Source organism: Lepidochelys kempii, chromosome 6 (genome assembly GCF_965140265.1).
Source record: "Lepidochelys kempii isolate rLepKem1 chromosome 6, rLepKem1.hap2, whole genome shotgun sequence".
Lineage (NCBI taxonomy): Eukaryota > Metazoa > Chordata > Testudines > Cheloniidae > Lepidochelys > Lepidochelys kempii.
In genome coordinates, this window is record NC_133261.1 from 26,342,494 (window position 1) to 26,362,015 (window position 19,522).

The following is a 19,522-nucleotide window of genomic DNA, read 5'->3' on the forward strand; positions in this document are numbered from 1 at the left end:
GGAAGAAGGGGAAATGCACTAACATTTCCACCCTGTAGAGCACAGTTGGTTTATGCTAAACACAGCTTAGTTACCACTCAAGATATTGTGACCTGCATTGCATAGTAAACATGCAAAAACATTCAATGGCTTTTAGTGTTGAAACCAGTAAAAAGAGAACATGTAAATGAAAGCCCCTTTTGGGCACGGGCATCAGGCAGTGAGCTGTGTTCATACTACTTACTATTGCTGGCTAGCCACTCATTGAGATCTATTTCTCGTGGTAACATCACTAGCTCCTTGAATTCAAAGTCGGTAATTCTCAACTTTGTATATTCTGGCTCTAGGTAGAGTTTCTTCTCTTCTGGTACTGGCTTTTTACCATTTGGTTTTCCCTTGGATTTCCTGCAAAGGATTAGAAAGAGAGAGAAATGTTACCACTACTCCTGGTAAGGAGCATACTGATACGGTCTGGTTTATCCAAACTCCCCCACTTATGTACACTCCATGTGTTCTCTTTTGTAGTGCATAGTCTAATTAATTTTAATATTAGCGAATAGAGAAAGATTCTATGCTATTAGACGCCTTGCCTGGAACATACTATCAGCACTAGCAGAGAAGAGATATGCAACCCTGAAGGAACTCAGAATTACAAAACTCCAAGCAAGCAACCTTTAAGTGTTTTGCTTTTTTCCACCAATTTATTTTATTAAGGTATAATAATAAAACCCACATAATTAAAAACCCCATACCGAGTGACTTTATAAATTTCATAGAATTATGAAAGCTTTTGGATGCTTCATGAACTTCATATTCTTTTAATTTATACATCTTTCGCACTGTCTATTTAGATTGCTCAAGATACTGTGAAAACGCATAGTGAGAGACTGTCACTGCCCTAAAGAGCTTGCAAGGAGGCACAGAGCTTGGTTGAGGCCTCCAGAAGCTACTACAATGAAAATTACTACAGTCTTTGCTGTATGCAGCAGTATTTTGTACCTGTGATGGGGAGGGATGGACAGGACAGACGTTGGGAACAAGCAATAAACAGATTCAGAGGGAACGAGGGAACGACACAAGGAAATGCTTTGTAAGCTCTCCCCAACCCTTCTCTACCAGTATATTGCAGCTCATTCCTGAGCTGCAGCACTCTTTGCTACTCCAGTTCTGCACCTTTCCTGAGTGGGGACTAAGAGGTGTTCTGAACTGAGCACTTACTGTGCAGGCAAATATGCACTAAGAACTAGGATAAAAACCAGACATCTCACTTTTTAGACACGGGTTCAAATCTGTATGGAGCGGTGATGTAGACCTGCATATATGGTACATTTTGCCTTTTTTCTCATCCAGGTTCAAAAAGAAGAAACAAAGCCTGTCCCAGTTACCACTGTTTTCCTCATGGTCTGTCCTGAAGGTTCTCAGACTGAAGTCTCAACCCAAGCCAACAATCCCATGGCTAGACTTCAGTGAATCATGCATGGTCTGAATGTGCTGACCCCCACATGCTCACTGCTCCTGATGGGTTTTTAAACAAAAAGGCAACGTATGTTGCTGTCCAGCTTTTGTTTATTTACCTGTCTCTCGTGTCTCTCCAGTTACACAACTAACCTAACTGGAAGGAAAAGGGACTATTCTGGTGCTGAACAAGTACAATAGGCATTGTGCACTTAGCACTGGAACATGAACCTTGGGTACCAGATGCTCAGATTATTTTACCTCAGGCATTCTTGGTTTAGGACAAAATGTTTTTCAAATCTAGAAAACCAAGACAACTTCACCTTTGGAGATCATTGCTTTAAATTGCGCTATTGAAATTAGCCTGGATTCTGTCCCAAGAAAACCTGGCCTTGAAGTCATGCTGTAAAAGGACAGCATATAGACTTCAAAAGAATCTTTAAACAGTGCCCGTCTGTGATGTATGTAAACTGTAATTATGGCTGCAAAGGATCAGACAAATCCTTCCTAGAAAGGGCACTTGAAGGTTCAGTAAAACCTGAATGAGGAGTATGAATCTTCCTCTGCCAAAGGATGTATGACTATCAGAATCTAACTCCTTAGGTACTCTCTCTAAGTGTACCCCTTTAAAAATGCTTTAAACACTCATGTGGTTGTGTGGGAGACCTGGATTTGATTTCTGGTCTCTTGCTCCCTGGGATGGTAGAAACTAGGAAGCCAAAGTAAGAGTGCCTCATATTATTCTGTGCCAGCTGTTCTCAAACTGTGGGTCGGGACCCCAAAGTGGGTCACGACCCCGTTTTAATGGGGTTGCCAGGGCTGGCGTTAGACTTGCTGGGGCCCGGGGCTGAAGCCGAAGTCCGAGCCCCACTGCCCAGGGCTGAAGCCCTCAAGCTCTGTGCGCGTGCGCCCCCCCCCCCCCACACACACACCAGGGTGGCAGGGCTCAGACTTCGGGCCCCCTTCCATGGGTCATGAAGTAATTTTTGTTGTCAGAGGGGGTTGTGACAATGAAGTTTGAGAAACCCTGCTCTATTCTGACTTTACATTCAAGAGTTGTCTCCCCACCCCCACTTACTGGCCAGAAGGAAGGCACTCAAGACTTTGCATATTATCTAAGACAGTTGTAAGGAAGAGAAAAAAATCAGGGAGATCTTCAAGGCTGCAGAGGATGCCTCATCTTGTCTATTTGTACATTTTACACGTATTTACGAGCCACAGATACACAGAAATGTCACAGTAAGTCCCAGTTAGGGGAAGGTCACTTCGTCTAACTACAATAACGAAAGGGTTAATGAGATGGCTGTGAAAGAGGACTTTTGTAACCCCAAACATGTTTTAACTAGTAGGACTGGCCTAGGAAAGTAAACTAAAAACCAGCTATACAAAGACTGGCTGATTTATTATACTGCTTCTCACCGCACTCAGCCCCTGCCTTCCTGTTGTTCAGAACACTGAATTCAAACTAAGCTTAAAAAAGTCTGCAAGGTTTCTCTTCTGAGTTTGTCTAACAAAGAGAACCTGGCCTACAAACTAATTCTTCAGACTACTTCCCAGCCAGGGGACATTGTGTGTCAACTTGGATACATTTTCTTCATGTTAAAATCCTATGTTTTACAGTGGACAGAGGTATAACAGTGGAGGGCTGCAAAGTTAGAACAACTCTGGGTTTGATAACGTAACTCTTGCCTTCATCCCTGCAGCTGCAGTGAACCTCAAAGTATAATGTCGAGCTATAGACAAGAGAAAGGTTCAGGAAAGATGCACTTGCTGCTTTGAGAGACATAAACCGACTTATGCAGTGTATACTTGAATGCTTTGTCTCTAGTTCTACTCAAATTTTCACAGAACTTGAAGTTCTCATAATTGAAAAACTATTTTAACATCAGAAGAAACAGTCTTTTTCAGATTTCTGTCTTTGGTTTTAATCTAAGTATCTTGACTGTAAACAAATGAAGCAGCCTGTTCGACCTCTTTCTTTTGTAGGAATGTTATACTCAGACTTGGAACCAGTTTATCCTGGCAGTAAACAATATAAATCCAGTTGAAACTATGTACTTAACCCCTAGCTAACCCAAAGCACTCAAGGCCACTGAATTGCTCCATTCCAAGCAGAGACCTACATCACCCCGCCACTGCTCAAACCAACCTAGGCAGGTTCTGTACTGCACCTTTACACCTGCAGAGGGTCTTAGTGGAAATTACCATACATGCAAAATAAAATCATGTTTTGGGATGGTTCAGGGCATTTAGAACAGATAGGTGGTGTTTTCAAAACTGAAACCAGTTTCAAACTGGAGCAAAAAGAAGCCTGGTGCATTCAATGTCCTTATCCCTGAGAGGCTGGTATGAAAAGTTTCACTAAATTGCTATTGACTGAGTGTAAAACAATGCTCTGAGGGAGAAGAGAATCTGACTCCTGTCTCTTCTACAGGATAGTGCTACTCCAAATGCCTAAGACATGGAGGAATAATGTACGCCACATCAGGCAAGAGCAACCTTCCATGGGCAGGAGGAAGTGGGAAAGAGGGATTAAGAGGTCAAAGCTGGCCTGTCGTGCAGACAGGCTACTGGGGGGAACCGCAGGAGAAAGCCAGATGTGTGGTGCTTGAGACAGTTTTTCAGTGAGTAAGTGGGCTGTTCCTACCTCATGCAATGCCTCTCCCCATCCAGAAATAATACAATTTCAGTACAGAGCAATTTACTTTCACTGAGAGTCTGCAAGTTTCTGAACATAGTTTCTGCACACAAAAGGCTATGCTCAATCTTAAAAAAATGTTTACCTCTGCATAGGAATAGCAGTTTTATGCTGCTGACCATTTGACCATTTTGTGTCTTTGCGACATTGCAATGGGCACCAAATCCCTCTATAAAATGCCCAGTTTAGATTTCCAGTACCCTGGAGATGAACTACCTGAAGGAGAACTAGCTCCCTTTCCAATGTTTTAGTCCCCTTCTCAAAAATATTAATTTGAGGGAAATGTCCCACTTGCTAAATAGATACATGATCACAAAAAATGAAGGTTTATTCACATCACCAAGACACTTGAATATCAAACTTCAGATGACAGTAGGAAAAATTTTGCTTACCGTGTGCAGCTACTAAGGGCTTGTCTACACTACCGCTTAAGTCGATACAACTTACGTCATGCAGGAGTGTGAAAAAACCACCCTCGAGTGACATGTGTTACATCGACTTAAAGCTGGGTCTACACCATGCTACGTCAGTGGGTAATATTCTCTCGCCGATCTAGTTTCCACCTCTCGTTGAGATGGGAGTAATTATGCCAATGGGAGAGCATTCTCCTGTCGACATAGCATGTCTTTAGTAGATGTGCTACAGGGGCATAGCTGCATCGGTGCAGTGTTGAAGAACCACCATAAAAGTTGTTTCTACCAGTGAGTTTTCAGTGTGTATTGGTAATAGGTGATATATAATAAAAAATATTGTAGTGCACAATAATTAGGCTCAAGAGACTCTTAAGAACATCAAGTGCTGGACTGATCACGCTTGTGAAATTGCAAAGCAACGCTCCAGCCTAGCAACCGAAGCTGAATGAATTGTTTTCATTAACCCCAGATTCCCAGGTGCAAAGTGCTGGTTCTAGTGTGGAAGATAATAGCCAGTACTAAGTATTTTACATGTTTATATTCATTGCACCATGCCCCAACACTACAGAAACATTTTTAAAGGTGATCACACTTGAGTAAGAGCACAAATGTTGGTACTACAACTGGTCAAACTGAGGCCCATACATTAATTTAATGTTGACAAATATAGTTACCTACAAATATAGGTTAAAACATTACCTCCTCCTTCCTACCCCAATCCTTCAATCAAGTTTACACAGTTACTTCAGCTGAGAGGCTGCTTCTAGGAAAACACTCACTACGAAACATTTCCAAAGGATCTTGAGGAAATATTTTTCATGCTTTTTATAGGTTATAAAAAGCATATGTCCAGAAGCCCTATCCACATTCTTGATTTAATATAAAAAAGCCACAAATAAGTGAAAAATGGCTTATACAGCCTCTTTCAAATATCCCAGAGCATTCTCTCAGATGAAGAAAAAAACACTGATCGTGATATCTACTAACAAATATGAGCAGCAAAAGCTCCTGGAGCCCTTGATGTTAGAAGCTGCTTAAAATAAGAGGGAGGGTGATAACCAGGACACTGGAATTATTTCCAGTGTGTTCAAGGAACATCACAGAATCCACCATCTACCTGGGTAAATTACTAGAGAGCTTGATCCAATGTCTCCTTAAAAATGTGACCTTAAAAAAAAAAAAAAAAAGATGACACCTATCAAAAAGCAGCACTCCTAGCGCTGCACTGCAGTGTCAACACCTAGAACAAATCAAGTCTTGATTCAAATTCTGCATCTATGCCCTTCTAGAGAAAGGGCAGAGAGAACTCGGTAATTAAGCTTTTCTGATACCAATATTTATCAAGCCCTAGCTGCACCTGCAGAATATGCACATGCGTTTGTCTTTCTGTATAAAAGTTTGGTTGGTCGGTAGTTGGATACAGTTAAGGAGGCTTCCTGAAAATTTGCCCCATATCAGCGTTTAAATGCCAGTGGAAAACATCCTTCATGAGGCATCCAAGCATTTTTTCTTCCTCATCTGTTATGATGAGAGATCAGTTCACATCTCCTCTGCTCTCTCTGAGGAAACAGCTCAGCTGTGGTTATTCACAGGTAAAGCAAGACTGCAAACTAATTCTTCATACTGCTCCCAGTAAAGGTTAGATGAGAAAAGAGCTCTGTTGAAGAAAATGCCACAGGCACAATCACACCAGACTGGGAAGGAGCGCAGAGGGGCCTGAGGGGGGTGGGGGCGGGGAGAAGAAAGGACACAGACAGTAGGGGGGTCACTATGTAAAAGAAGAAGGTCAAGTAAACTAGCTCGAGCCAGACAATATGCTCATTACAGCTGTGCTTCTTGCAGGGTTTCCATACTCTCTGCTTTGTATTCATCTGAGAAAACATTTGAGCTCTAAGCCTGCCTGGAATAGCTCTAGAAAAACAGGAGGTAGAGAACAACCACAAGGAGTGACAAGCCACCTGGGTCACTGATCACTTCCTTTAACTAGCTGCATTTTATTTTTCTTAAAGAGATTTAGTAGAAGTGGCTATTTCCCAGGTGTCTTTGTTATATCTGTTCAGTTAATCAAGATGTGAAACCCCATCTCTCTCCCCGACCCCTCTTTCATATCTTCCTTGACTAGAAGCCAAATAACTTCATTGGCCTAAATACCACTTTGGAGCTTTACGTGGTCAAAGCACTGAACAACTGTTTAGCCTCAATACCATATGAAGTAAGTATTATCCCTATTTCACAAGTGGAAACTGGCTTGTGTATTTTCAAAAGTTGCGCCAGTTTAACTCAGATTTTAAAACTGATCCAGTGAAACCAACATAACCTCCCTCCCGCACAACATAGATGAAGTTTAACCTTGTTTAAATCAATTTAACTTGCACTGGCAATTTACTGAGTTAAAATGAAGTTATTTAAACAGGTTGATGGGGTTTTCACAAGTTTAAGTGACACAAACCAGGCCTAAATAACTTCCCTAGCAAATTCAGTAGTTTACGTTGATCTAAGTTGAGCATCACACTATTCCACTGTTCCAGTGTTTTATCCAGCAAACCCATGGTAGCTATTTCTAAGGTGCTGTTGTGACACTTCACAGAATATAGCTAACATTTGGATTTACTTAATAAAGAAAATCTGCTTCATCACTCCCAACATAAATTAACTAGTTTTGCACAGTCACCAATGGCTTGCCTATCTGAGGTGTTTTTATAAACAGCATCGTATCACAACCTTGAAAAAGTCTAAAGGGACGCTAATAGAAAGCAGTGAAAAGGAGCAGACACCTGCATGCAAGGCCCCACTTATTTTCCCCCTCCCCTCCCGCCTCCGGGGGAATGTAATCCAATGTCAAAATTCCAACCCAAGAATCAATTTCAGTGGAAATTGACATAGGAAGTCTGATAGGCATCCTATGCCAGGTTTCCTTCTCCCCATTAGCCAAGCCTCAAAACTCACAACCCATCCCAAATCCCCAAGAAAAGGAGAAAGGAAGACAATGGATTATGAATCTGGAGTTCAGGCCAATGAAATAACTGATTTGAAGCTAGTAATTTTTACAATGGCTAAATCATGATCTCAGGTATCATCCAAGATTAACGTTGTGCAGTGATAAATCCTAACAAAAGCCAGGAGATTCAGGCCAAAGCACCTCCCTTACATTGGGACTGCTTGGCTTTAGTGGTCTGAATGTGCAATTTTTTTAAATTAAGTGAACTCAAAGACTTAAAATAATGGATATAAAAATAGCATAGAAAAAAAATCTTTACTGAGCAAATTGAATAAAAAAAATCTTTCCAAAAGCTTAATGTTTATCAATTTTTAAAAACAAAAAGATACCCATACAAAATTTACTAATTTCATTTTGAAAACACATAAATCAAAGAAGTTATTTGAAGTTATCTATTTAGTTACTTATAAACTAGTCCAAAATACTAATACCCAAACTCTGCACATTTTCAAATTATTGAATGTTTTGAAAATTGTTAAAGAAATGCACATGTGGATTTACATGCTGTTTAAACTGGAACAATTGAGTGGGTTATTTACAAACCCAGCAACCCAGAAATGCTATAATGCCTTACACCTACACACATTTACTGCCATATTACTGTACATATTAACGTCATAAGCCAAGACACTATGCCAAAACATGTTTGTCTGGATTTTATTCTTGAGATTTCAAAAAGAAAAAGGAATAAATACACATCTAGATTTTTTTTTTTAAATATCCACTGATAAAATTATAGTGTGAAATATTCTTGTCAGATGCTACCTTTTCAGTAGTCTCCAAAGACACAAGTTGGCCTCTTAAAACATGAGCTAATGTGGAATTATACAGGCAGTGAGCCAATATTTTAATCATCTCTTCTAGGCCTTGAATTCCTTGATGTTTGATGCTTTGCAGGGAAGAGAACTCAAAAGGGATGCAATTCAAGAAGACAATTTTGTTGGATGTTTTAATTTCAGCTTCTCTCTCCACCTCCCTTCTGTGTAATAAATCAAATGGGAGGTGGGTGAAAGGCAAAAGTGAGTATAAACAACTTGAAGAAAAATCTCATGTTTCTATGTGTTCTCTCCCCAGAAGACAACACCAGAGATTTCTGCCATCCACGAGAAAGTCCAAGGCTTTATGGGGAAATGTAAATTAACCATTAATAGATTTCTTCATTACCATTATCCTTTTCTCCATAATCAGCATAATCAGTGTGAGACTAATTAAAAATTGAAAGCCCCAGGCTCCTCTACTGGAAATCAGTTATCAGTTAATTTCTACTTAGGGTTATTCTGCCTAAATGTCAGAGTTTTTAATCTATTCACAGAAGGAAGGAAACAGTTTATGACCTAACATTTATGACTTCCATTTAAGTTCTAGGCAAGGAACTCCCATCAAGAACAATACGGCAGCAAACAGCACTGATGTTTTTACAGGACAGAGGTGGCTGCTTTCCCACTCTCAGCCCTTCCCTGAACCTCTCTCCTCTTCCCACCAAACCACAGTCCTCATCTACCCTTCCCCCTCACTTAAAAAAACAACACACTTCTTACTTTAGTTAAATATCAAGGCGGAGGGGGGTGGGGTGGGATTTCTCACACCTTAAGACAGCTCCCTCATAATCAAAGACGTAAAACAACAACAACAAAAACTTACTTCTATGGTAGGCAAGGCAACTGTCAATGCTGGGTTGCATTTGAAGAGACAAAGTACACCCAAAAAGAAAAGGAGTACTTGTGGCACCTCAGAGACTAACCAATTTATTTGAGCATGAGCTTTCGTGAGCTACAGCTCACTTCATCAGGTGCATACCGTGGAAACTGCAGAAGACATTATATACACACAGAGACCATGAAACAATACCTCCTCCCACCCCACTGTCCTGCTGGTAATAGCTTATCTAAAGTGATCATCAAGTTGGGCCATTTCCAGCACAAATCCAGGTTTTCTCCCCCTCCCCCCCCCACACAAACTCACTCTCCTGCTGGTAATAGCCCATCCAAAGTGACCACTCTCTTCACAATGTGTATGATAATCAAGGTGGACCATTTCCTGCACAAATCCAGGCTCTCTCCCCCCCTCCCCCCCCCCCCCAGAAACACACACACAAACTCACTCTCCTCCTATTACCAGCAGGAGAGTGAGTTTGTGTGTGTGGTTTTTGGAGGGGCGTGAGTGGGTGAGAGAACCTGGATTTGTGCAGGAAATGGCCCACTTTGATTATCATACACATTGTGAAGAGAGTGGTCACTTTGGATGGGCTATTACCAGCGGGAGAGTGAGTTTGTGTGTGTGTGGGGGGGGGGGGGGGAGGAGGGTGAGAAAACCTGGATTTGTGCTGGAAATGGCCCAACTTGATGATCACTTTAGATAAGCTATTACCAGCAGGACAGTGGGGTGGGAGGAGGTATTGTTTCATGGTCTCTGTGTGTATATAATGTCTTCTGCAGTTTCCACGGTATGCACCTGATGAAGTGAGCTGTAGCTCACGAAAGCTCATGCTCAAATAAATTGGTTAGTCTCTAAGGTGCCACAAGTACTCTTTTTCTTTTTGCGAATACAGACTAACACGGCTGTTACTCTGAAAAAAGTACACCCACTAACTCTGATCTTCTTTGACAACAGTCTGAGACTATTCTCACGTTTCCCTCTCCCTACAAAACCATTACCTATCAATAATGAAAATGTAAGATACAGCTTCTCCCGTCCTCCCCCCCCCCCCCCCAGGATAGCAGACAAGAGCATACACTATAATACTATGTATGGTTTCATCATCTGCCAGGATGCCAAAGTGGCAGCTGCAACCTCCCTTTCCTTTGGGCTGTCCTATATTGTATATCAGGGCTCTAGTCCTCTCACAGTTGGTAATATTTGGCTTTGCATGCCAAGTGTAGATTTTAAAAGGCTAAATTTTTCTGCAGTAGCATAGCCTGTATGATCTAGAGTCAGTGCCACTCCAACAAGACAGACACCATCTGGTGCTAGATCCAACATATCAAGAGAAGTCTGGAAATGTGCATATTTTCAGTGTTGGAAAGGAAAAGAAAGGAAGAGCATCAATAAAGAAGGGCTGTATATAGTATCGTTACAAAGGAAGCCTAGATTCCATTACAACACAGCCAACTTGTTCGTAGACTGTTGTGGTCAGATTATTTCCATGGGACATCAGGAAGGGAAGGAGACAGTCTTTTTGCACAGCAACTATTATGTTTTCCTCCCTTTCTAGCCCGTGACAGACCCCACCTCAGAGTTTCATTCTTCTCTTCTCCCATCCTGAGTCATTTCCAGAATCCCGTTACAGTGTAGCTCTAAGGGGGCCGTGCAGAATAAAATGTCTTTGGCAGCATCCCTGGCCTTGCTTTTTCATTTTTGTTCTGTTTTTAAAAGTTACTAATAGTTTATTTAAGAGGAGGAGGAAGGAAGAATGTTCCCTGCATGCCAGGGAAACTTTTTTCTTTCATATTCTCATAGCTGCTCTTTACCTTAAAAGGCAATCTTTACTTAGCCTCCGGATGCTATGCTGTAAACAGCCGGTGCCAAGGCATGGCAAGCATGTTAAGGATGACAAGTGCCATAACACTATTTCATAATGTTGCTTCTCAAAAAAAGCGTACAAACATTCTATTGACAGATTTTGAGTTTAAGACCAAATTAAGCTCCAGCTGGCCTCACCTAGGAAGCAAGAGGAACAGGGTGCATCTGGTACCCACTGCATATATTGGTACAGCAGAATTTCCCAGTCCTGTCTGCTCTTTTCCCCTGCTTTTAACAAAAAAAGGAAATAAGTAGACAAGTGCTTATCACATTGCTTGCACATAGTGGTTACATGCTCCTGGCAAGCCACATATAACTGCCTATCACAACAGCTGTCTATTGACAGACAAGACTCAATTACAAGTCTTTGCTGGTGTCCAGTTTCTGGTACTACTCCTTCTCCTGCCTGGTATTCTCAGCTTTCTCCATTGGTGTACCACTGGGAAGGAGGACTACAAAAGCAAGGCGGAGCTTGCAGAAAGTTCAGCTAATGCTAGAGGAATATGTAGTGTGGAAGAAAACAAGTAGTTAGGGTTTCCTTTTACTTTATCCTTAAATTAACTAAAACATCTACCCCCAAATCCTCCTTTCTCTCTTTTTCTGTTTCCATAGCAGAGTGCATTCTTGTTGTAAAACATACTGAACTAGAGTTTCCTTCTTCCTTCCTGAGCACCTATCCACCAGTAATACCCCTCCCCCCAAAACTAGAGGATGTATCTAACTTCCAGTTATCTTTGATGACTCTTTTTGACTGTACAATCACCATGTCATTTTCCGTGGTCCCCCTTCCATCAACTCTTTTGCGGGGCGGGGAGGAGCAAGTTGTGTGCATGGGTCAGGAAAGGAAGGTCAGTTGGAATAACAGAACATTTTTGTGGATTTATTTCCAGGAGGCAATGCTGAAATACAGACGCAGCCACTTTCAACAGCTTAAAATGTAGGAAACTGTCCAACCCGACAAAAGCATTCTACGTGGCCTCAATGACGTAGCTCTGCTTTACTAATTTTAAAATCTCCTTTTCCAGTGTCTATGACTATCCACTAACTCTATCCACTACAGTTAACTCCTCAGTGAGCCAGTAAGCCTTCATATGCCTGAACCAATAGGCAAAAACATGAAGGCTCAGCAGGTTCCTTATCCTGAAGGATATTTTGCAGTGCAATCTGTTTAACTAAGACTAAGATCACCTACTAGAAAAAACCCTTCTGATTTCAGGCAGTGGGGAAGTAAGAGGTCTACTGCTCTTCCAAATCTTTGAACCATTCTCAAGAGCTCTCTGCACAGAGCTGCGATTACCTGTGTGTGTATATAAGGTAAATGCAATAGGTCACAGATGGAATAGTGTTATACGCAATAAACTTATCTGAACTAATGTCCCGAAAATAGAATTAAAAGGGATAACAAAAAATCAAAAATAGTACCAGTTCGTGACCACCCCAAAATCCTCACACGAATGCCTTTTTTTCAAAAGGAAGCTGAATGTGGCTTGCCAGGAATGCAAGATTTGTAGTTTTTCTCACTACCAATAATTTTTTGAAAGTATCTAATAAGTAAAATATTATCTTTTTCCCTTAAGAAATATAGTTCAGCTGACTTTTAGTTCTGTATAACAGGTTAAGAACAGTCTCAGGATTCTTGGCCTTATGTATAGGAGCTCAGCCCATCAGTTTGAGGGGCACCCTGACTACAAGGTGGCTTAAAGCCTCTTGGGGCACCTGTGTACCTTGCTGATCCCAACAGAAAAGGCACAAGGTTCAGGAAAGTCCTGACTACGCCAGCTACATTCATGAGCTGTGTGCGCATTTGCCCTGCTATTTGGACCTTCCCCCCACAGGAGATTCCCTACACTAGAATGATAGTCTGCTATGAAGCTGTCACTTTGCAACAGTGGTGTGGCATAAATCAGGCACAGCACAGTGGAGAGTTTTGTCCTGGGTAGCTCTTCACAGCAGTGTCACTGTCTTTACCTCTCAGAAGCCCATCAGTTTAGAACACAAATGTGGGGAAGCTCCAGGGTCCCATGTCTTGTCAAGCAGGATGCTAACCAAGTAGTGTATTTCAGTAAGTCGTCCCCAGGACATGTACCCTGCCTAACCCCTCAAAGACCCTTAAAAATCAAGAAGGTAAGGGCACGTCTTCACTAGCAACGTTAAAGCAGTGCTGTGGCAGCAATTTAACATGGCTTGTGTAGTCGCAGCACCAGTGCTGGGAGAAAGCTCTCCCAGTGCTATAAAAAAACCCTCCACTTCCACAAGGGGAGTAGCTCGCAGCGCTGGTGCACCATCTACACTGCCACTTTACAGTGCTGAAACTTGCAGCGCTCAGGGAGTTGTTTTTTCACACCTCTGAGCGAGAAAGTTGCAGGGCAGTAAAGTGGCAGTGTAGACAAGACCTTACTTAATGTTACTGTATCTAATTCCCATGCAGAAGAACCACTCTCATTAATATCAAATACAGACCCAACTCCTCTTCACTCGCAAAAATGTGAGCTGAAATTTACCCAGCTTGCAACTAGACAGAAGGCTTTGCCTAACAAAGACAGATCTTGCAGGTAAAGTTTCCTCAGGAGGGACAGGGAAGGCAGGGGTCACCTTGCATCTACTAATGTTTTAAAATGGTATATGAAACAGGAGTGCTGACCTCTTACACGTCTATTTGAACAAAAAAAATCAGAGGACGTGTCTGCATTGGGGATTTTTGTACCAGTGTGGCTACATGGGTGCACAGCCCTAATGCAGATGTGCTGCACCTGTGTAAGCTAGTGACTGGCACCCACACAACTTAGCCCAGGTTAACCTGTGAAAATCTACACAATGTCCTTGACTTCCTCTGAAGGAGAAGTGAGAAAAAAATTGGACGATAAATAATTATCCTTGCAAGTGCTACAGAAAAGCTTCACTCCAAGCAGAAGAGAGACACTGTTGTGAGAATAAGCAGTATGTTTTGGCAACAAAATACAATCGTAATTTTATTTTGTATAGTGTTTTTCTCAGCTATCCCAAAATGCTTTACAGAATTAATACAACTGCAAAGTTAAATGAAATAGGGAGAGACACAGAGATTCAGGCAAGGGTAAGGAGAGGTTTTCAACTGACAAAGTGAGTAACAGAGATGCACAAACTGGTTGGGTTACAGACTGCAGATAGGAAGCCTCCTGCAACAGGAGTACTGAACTTTCAAAGTGCAGAGACAAGCTTGTGCAAACGACCTGTATGAAGATTGTTGGTTGGAAAAAGAGGTGTTTCAGTCCCCCATGCTTTTGGGAAAGCAAATATCTCCAGATTGCAGCAAACCTTAAACATTTATAGAAAAGTTCTGCTCTAAAAAGTGTGTAATCTTAGAAGAATATGCTCCCTGTCTGTGTGTATTCAGACATATCTGATGACTAAAACAAGCTTTGATAGGTTTCCACTCCTACTGTCTTGCAAAGCCAACATATATTGGGGGGGCGGGGAGGGGGGAGAAGAGAAGGATTTATTTTGGTTCATTTATCATCAATAAGACTGAGTTCTAATTGCAGGACCAAATTCTGCTCTTGGTTATTTCCATGCAACTCTGTTTTCTTTCAAGACAGAATTTGAAGACAATGTTGATGCACGGGTGAAACCAAGGAGAGAATGTGGCACGCCTATTACTGCAGACACTGTGCACACCAGACAGGATTCAGTTTGACTCTCAGAACCCCAGATGAGTTTATAGGGCTGGCAGTTAGCAAAGCTATCTTTTTACTTGTAAACTGAGCAAATTTGATCAGGAAATCTTTGAGGCATCCTAAGTGTGGAATTTCACAATGCCATTTACACAGAGTCGAGCAGAATCATGCTTTAATAGCAGGGAATAATTTCACCATGGCAACCTGGCTTTAGCAGTGACAGACTTTTTTGCTCTATAACTCAAAACATGCAAATGCAGACAGATAGCTGCTTGCAGAGGGTAGCAGGGTTTAGACTGGTTTCTCTTTGTACTGCAGCTGTTTTTCTTTGGCTCTCTGTTGTCTTTTTCCCCCGACAAGCAACGATCACATCACACAAGTTTTGAGTATTACACTAGCCTGCAGAAAATCTATTGTAAGGCAAAAACATTAGAGATGCAGACAAAGCCAGCAACAATCATTCCGACCTACCAAAATCTTTCGGTCACAAACTTGAAGGAAGACTTCAGTTTTAGCTAGAGCATTAGGAGGCCAGGTTTCAGTTTGCTAATGCACAATGCATTATCACCTCCAGTTCAGAGAGGAGTGGCTATATAATGGAACATGAGGACTGTGTTTAAACAGATTTAACAGTCTGAAGACTGTCCTGCCCAGGAAGAAATTTTAAATGTGCTGCTTTATATAACTTATTGTAAAAAGTTCTTTTGGTTACTATGTATGTTCTTTAATCTCTTTTCTAGATCTGCTATAGAAGATAGAAATCTACCCTACTGAACTGGAGCAAACTAAGGGTGGCTGCAAGACTATCCCATTATTGCATTTTGGGAGTGGGCAGGGCTAGTGTTCAGCTTTTCCTCATGCTTCTCCTGTACAAAGTACAAAAATTGCTGCTTAATGAGATTTTTGTTTAACACACTAATTATGTCAACTGCAACTAATTAAATTGTTAGCCTGATTAAATGGAATATTTGGAAATGCAAAAAAACCCAACATCTTTGTAGGTGCACATAAAATTCTATATACTTGTAATCGGATTTCTAAAACAGTTTCTCAATTAAGAAATCTACAAAAATACTTTCCCAAAGACAATTTAGAACTGATACCACACTATTGAGGAAGAAAGGTACAGATCCTGTGAGATTGTCCCAAGGAGTTAATGACAATACTCATTCCAACAGGCTGAGCTCTTCGAAAGAAATATTTTTCAACATGGTGCAACATGTCAGCTCTCAGCTGAGCTCAGTCATAGTTGTTTCTCTCTCAAGCTCCCCAGAAAGGAGAAACAGTAAAGGGCTGTCTTTAGCTCTTCTGGCAGGACTGGACAAGTTCTAACTATTCAGGCATGAAAAGCCTTGAGCCGAAGGGGTTTGGTTACTTTCTTTTGTGTGTGTGGGTGGGGTGGGGTGGGGGATGAGGGGGATGGTCATTTATTTTTCACACCTGCCCTCTGCATCTGTCTTTCTACCTCTTACCACCCATGACCATCCATTATAGATACAGTTCCACCTTGGATAACTTCATCTCATGCATGAGCATAGAGTAATCAAGTTTGGGCTGTAAGGACCCTTTACACACAAAGGGTATTTCGTATCTGAAGAAGTTGCTACAGAATTTAAACATTGTATGTACACATTAAGTAACGAGATACTCAAACTGTAGCTGTCTTGGTTAAGGAAAAAATGCAAAGTGAAATTCTGTCACTAGCTTTAGCTTTGCTGGGTTACAGATTAAAAAACCTTACCTATAGAGTATCTGAATGGCTGATAACTTTCTAACAGAACTGTTACATTGTAACACTCTGTACCTCAAAGTAGCACCCTGGACCCCCATATTCACCACTGTCATATGATGGTATGTTTTGTACAATGCATGCCTTGTGAGGTATCATTTTAAAAGTCTTGATCTGTTGAACGTTAATATCCTGTTGAACTATATGTGAAGTTATGAAGTCTTGCTATATGTGTTACTGAAATATGTTGTGAGGTTGGGAAATGCCCACAGTTGCAACCAAGAACAGCTATCACTGGCCAGACAGGCGTTAATGGCCCAGAAGAATCCACTCTCCCAGAGGCTCCTTAGGAGAGGGCACTTACGCAGTGGGAACCGCCTGACCTCCAAGTCCGGGCAAAGATCTTTCTAGCAGCTGGAAGAAAGTATAAATGAGGGACAGTGACATCATCACTCGGCCCCTTTCCTCCACCCCTCCATCCTCAACACCGGGAAGATCATATGGAAGACAAAGACTTTGAACCAAGGAGATTGGTCCCAGGCTGGAGGGGAGATCAGTGTGAGTAATGGTACTGAGAACTGTGAGATGCCTGTAACATCTATTAGGGTGAGACATTACTTGATTCAAATCTTGCTTAGGTCTGCAGAATTTAGGCTGCAAATTTATTTTTTATTTCTTAAGTAACCAACCCTGATCTCTATGCCTGCTACTTATAATCACTTAAAATATATCTTTCTGTAGTTAATAAATCTGTTTTATATTTTATCTAAAACAGTGTGTTTTTGGTTAAAGTGCTTGGGAAATCTCAGCTCAGATTACAAAGGCTGGTACATGTCCATTTTCCTTTGAAGAAGTGGCAAACTAACTAATGAGTTATCCAAGGAAGTCTTGAGCAGTGCAAGAAGGTATATTTCCAGGGTGCAAGGATGGGGGCTGGAGTGATTGGCTGGGGCCTCTCTTTGTATGATTCATGAGTGCCTCAGGGAGCATTCATGCAATTTAGCTGGGTGTGTGACTCTACATGCTGATGGCTGAGTGATCACAGCGCCTGGAGGGGTTTGTTGCTTGTCACTGGCATAGCTTTGTGAGAAACAACCCAGGATGGAGAGTTAAGGAGGCACAATGGTCCCACAGTTCCGGGTTGTACCCCGCAGATTCAAGTTGCAGTGGGGGAAGTTTAGGTTGGATATTAAGAAAAACTTTTTCACTAGGAGGGTGGTGAAACACTGGAATGAGTTGCCTAGGGAGGTGGTGGAATCTCCTTCCTTAGAAGTTTTTAAGGTCAGGCTTGACAAAGCCCTGGCTGGGATGATTTAATTGGGGATTGGTCCTGCTTTGAGCAGGGGGTTGGACTAGATGACCTCCTGACGTCCCTTCCAACCCTGATATTCTATGATTCTATGAGTCCGTCACAGACAAGAACTGGTGAGTGTTAATTGGTTTGAGAGAGAATAGGGATTTATGATCCCAATTAGAAGTGACCCCAGAGTACTGTGTAAAGTTACAAACTACAGGAGACTGAAAAGAATCGTAATTAATAGAATTTTATAGATATTTACCAAACTGTTAGCAATTAAAAAATACCTTTAACCTTGGGAAGCTAACTCAAAGAGCTTATTGAAATGAAAGTTCACTCATCAAATATCAAGAACATGATTATATTAAAAGGCACATAACTAAGACAAAATACCTTAAAGATATGATTTAAAATAAAAAAAACAATCAAAATCAGGCATATGTTAATGTTGGTTTCCAGACCTTATAAAGTCTGTGCCACTAAACAAACAGTAGCAGTTCTACAGAAAGAAAGCAAGAAAAACATAGGTGATAACTCCACCCACACTTAAAATTGAGAAATGGGTCCTTCACTGGAGAGTCCAGTCTGTCGTAAACTTCCTCACCTCAGCATTGCCAATAAATCCCAGTTCTGACTTAACGTATACACTGTTAAGTTAGTTTTAGATACTCTTGAGCACAGACTCAATCAGGCTGATTAGTGATATGGATTACAGACCACTAGAAAGTGGATGGAGCCACCAAAACCCTTCTTTAAATTTGATCTAAGTGGCATTTGAATTTCTGCCTTCAGAGAAGAAAGCCAAGTTTGCTAATTCATTGCACCAGCTACTCTATGAGAAATGTGCAACTATTCAAAATCTGTTCATCATGAACAAGGAGACTGCTCAGAAATTTTTCACTGAAAAGTAGATATAAACACAGGATACAGATACTTCTGTAGTGGGGTGAGAGGAGGAGAGCCTGTTACTTTCACTGCTGCTTCCTTGTATACCTACTTTGTATTTTTCCCTACCCAACATATGCACGTCTCCTATGATACTCCTTCTGTCTGGAATATCTTCCCTTACCCCTTTAGTCAGGAACTTCTCTCTCTCTCTCTCTGTGATCTAAGCTGTCCTCTTTGGACAAGCCCTGAACCCCACTTATCCTGCAAAACGTGTGGGAAGGAACATGGCTAAGATGAAAGGGGAAGGGAGAGAAAATGGGAACACTGGTCTGGAGTGGCATTTTCTGTTGAACTCTGAATCACCCAGTATCAGACAGATTTCCAATATCTGTGGTCTCACTGAACCTTATACAGATCATTAAGGGCTTACATTAATTCCAAAAACTTGATCATCTTTCTTTGAAAGAGTGGATGCAGGGCTAATCCACATTCAGAGGTTCCCTTTCAGGAGGATAAGCAATCACTTATTTCTATAATAAAGTGTCAGTGACCAAAGAACTATGCAGACACACTATGTACTGGCAGTCCACAAGTTAAAATCAATGGGTGCAGGACTTCAACTCACTGTTTTCTCTGACCAGTAAAAATAAATTCCAACGAGAGAATCGCTTTCTCATTTTCAATTCCCTATCATAACTGCAGAATCTGTGCACATCAAGACAGGATAGTCTGTAAAGAATGGGCATTTTTTTGTTAACGTTGGCCAGTAGCAACAACACCCGACTCTCATTAATGTTGATGGGCCTCAGACAGGCATTCCAGATCAGCTCGATGTTGCAATATTGTTTTCAGATGACTCCAAACTTAACGCTACGTTTCCAAGATATAAGTAA

At 41.4% G+C, this 19,522-nt stretch overlaps 2 protein-coding genes across 10 annotated transcripts in view; one reads left to right on the forward strand and one right to left on the reverse strand.

The window, feature by feature from the left end:
- BRSK2 (BR serine/threonine kinase 2) overlaps positions 1 to 15,674 on the forward strand; it is a 485,481-nt gene extending 469,807 nt beyond the window's left edge. Inside the window, exon 21 of the mRNA XM_073347213.1 lies at positions 15,456 to 15,674. Within this exon, the coding sequence (XP_073203314.1) occupies positions 15,456 to 15,466 (11 nt within the window). The 3' untranslated portion in view covers positions 15,467 to 15,674. The remainder of the gene's footprint in view (positions 1 to 15,455) is intronic.
- The window catches only part of MOB2 (MOB kinase activator 2), a 166,453-nt gene that overhangs the window by 14,016 nt on the left and 132,915 nt on the right, over positions 1 to 19,522 (reverse strand). For all 9 annotated transcript variants that reach the window (XM_073347215.1, XM_073347216.1, XM_073347220.1 and 6 more), the window contains one exon: positions 224 to 384. In XM_073347215.1, coding sequence (XP_073203316.1) covers positions 224 to 384 — 161 coding nt within the window. The remainder of the gene's footprint in view (positions 1 to 223; positions 385 to 19,522) is intronic.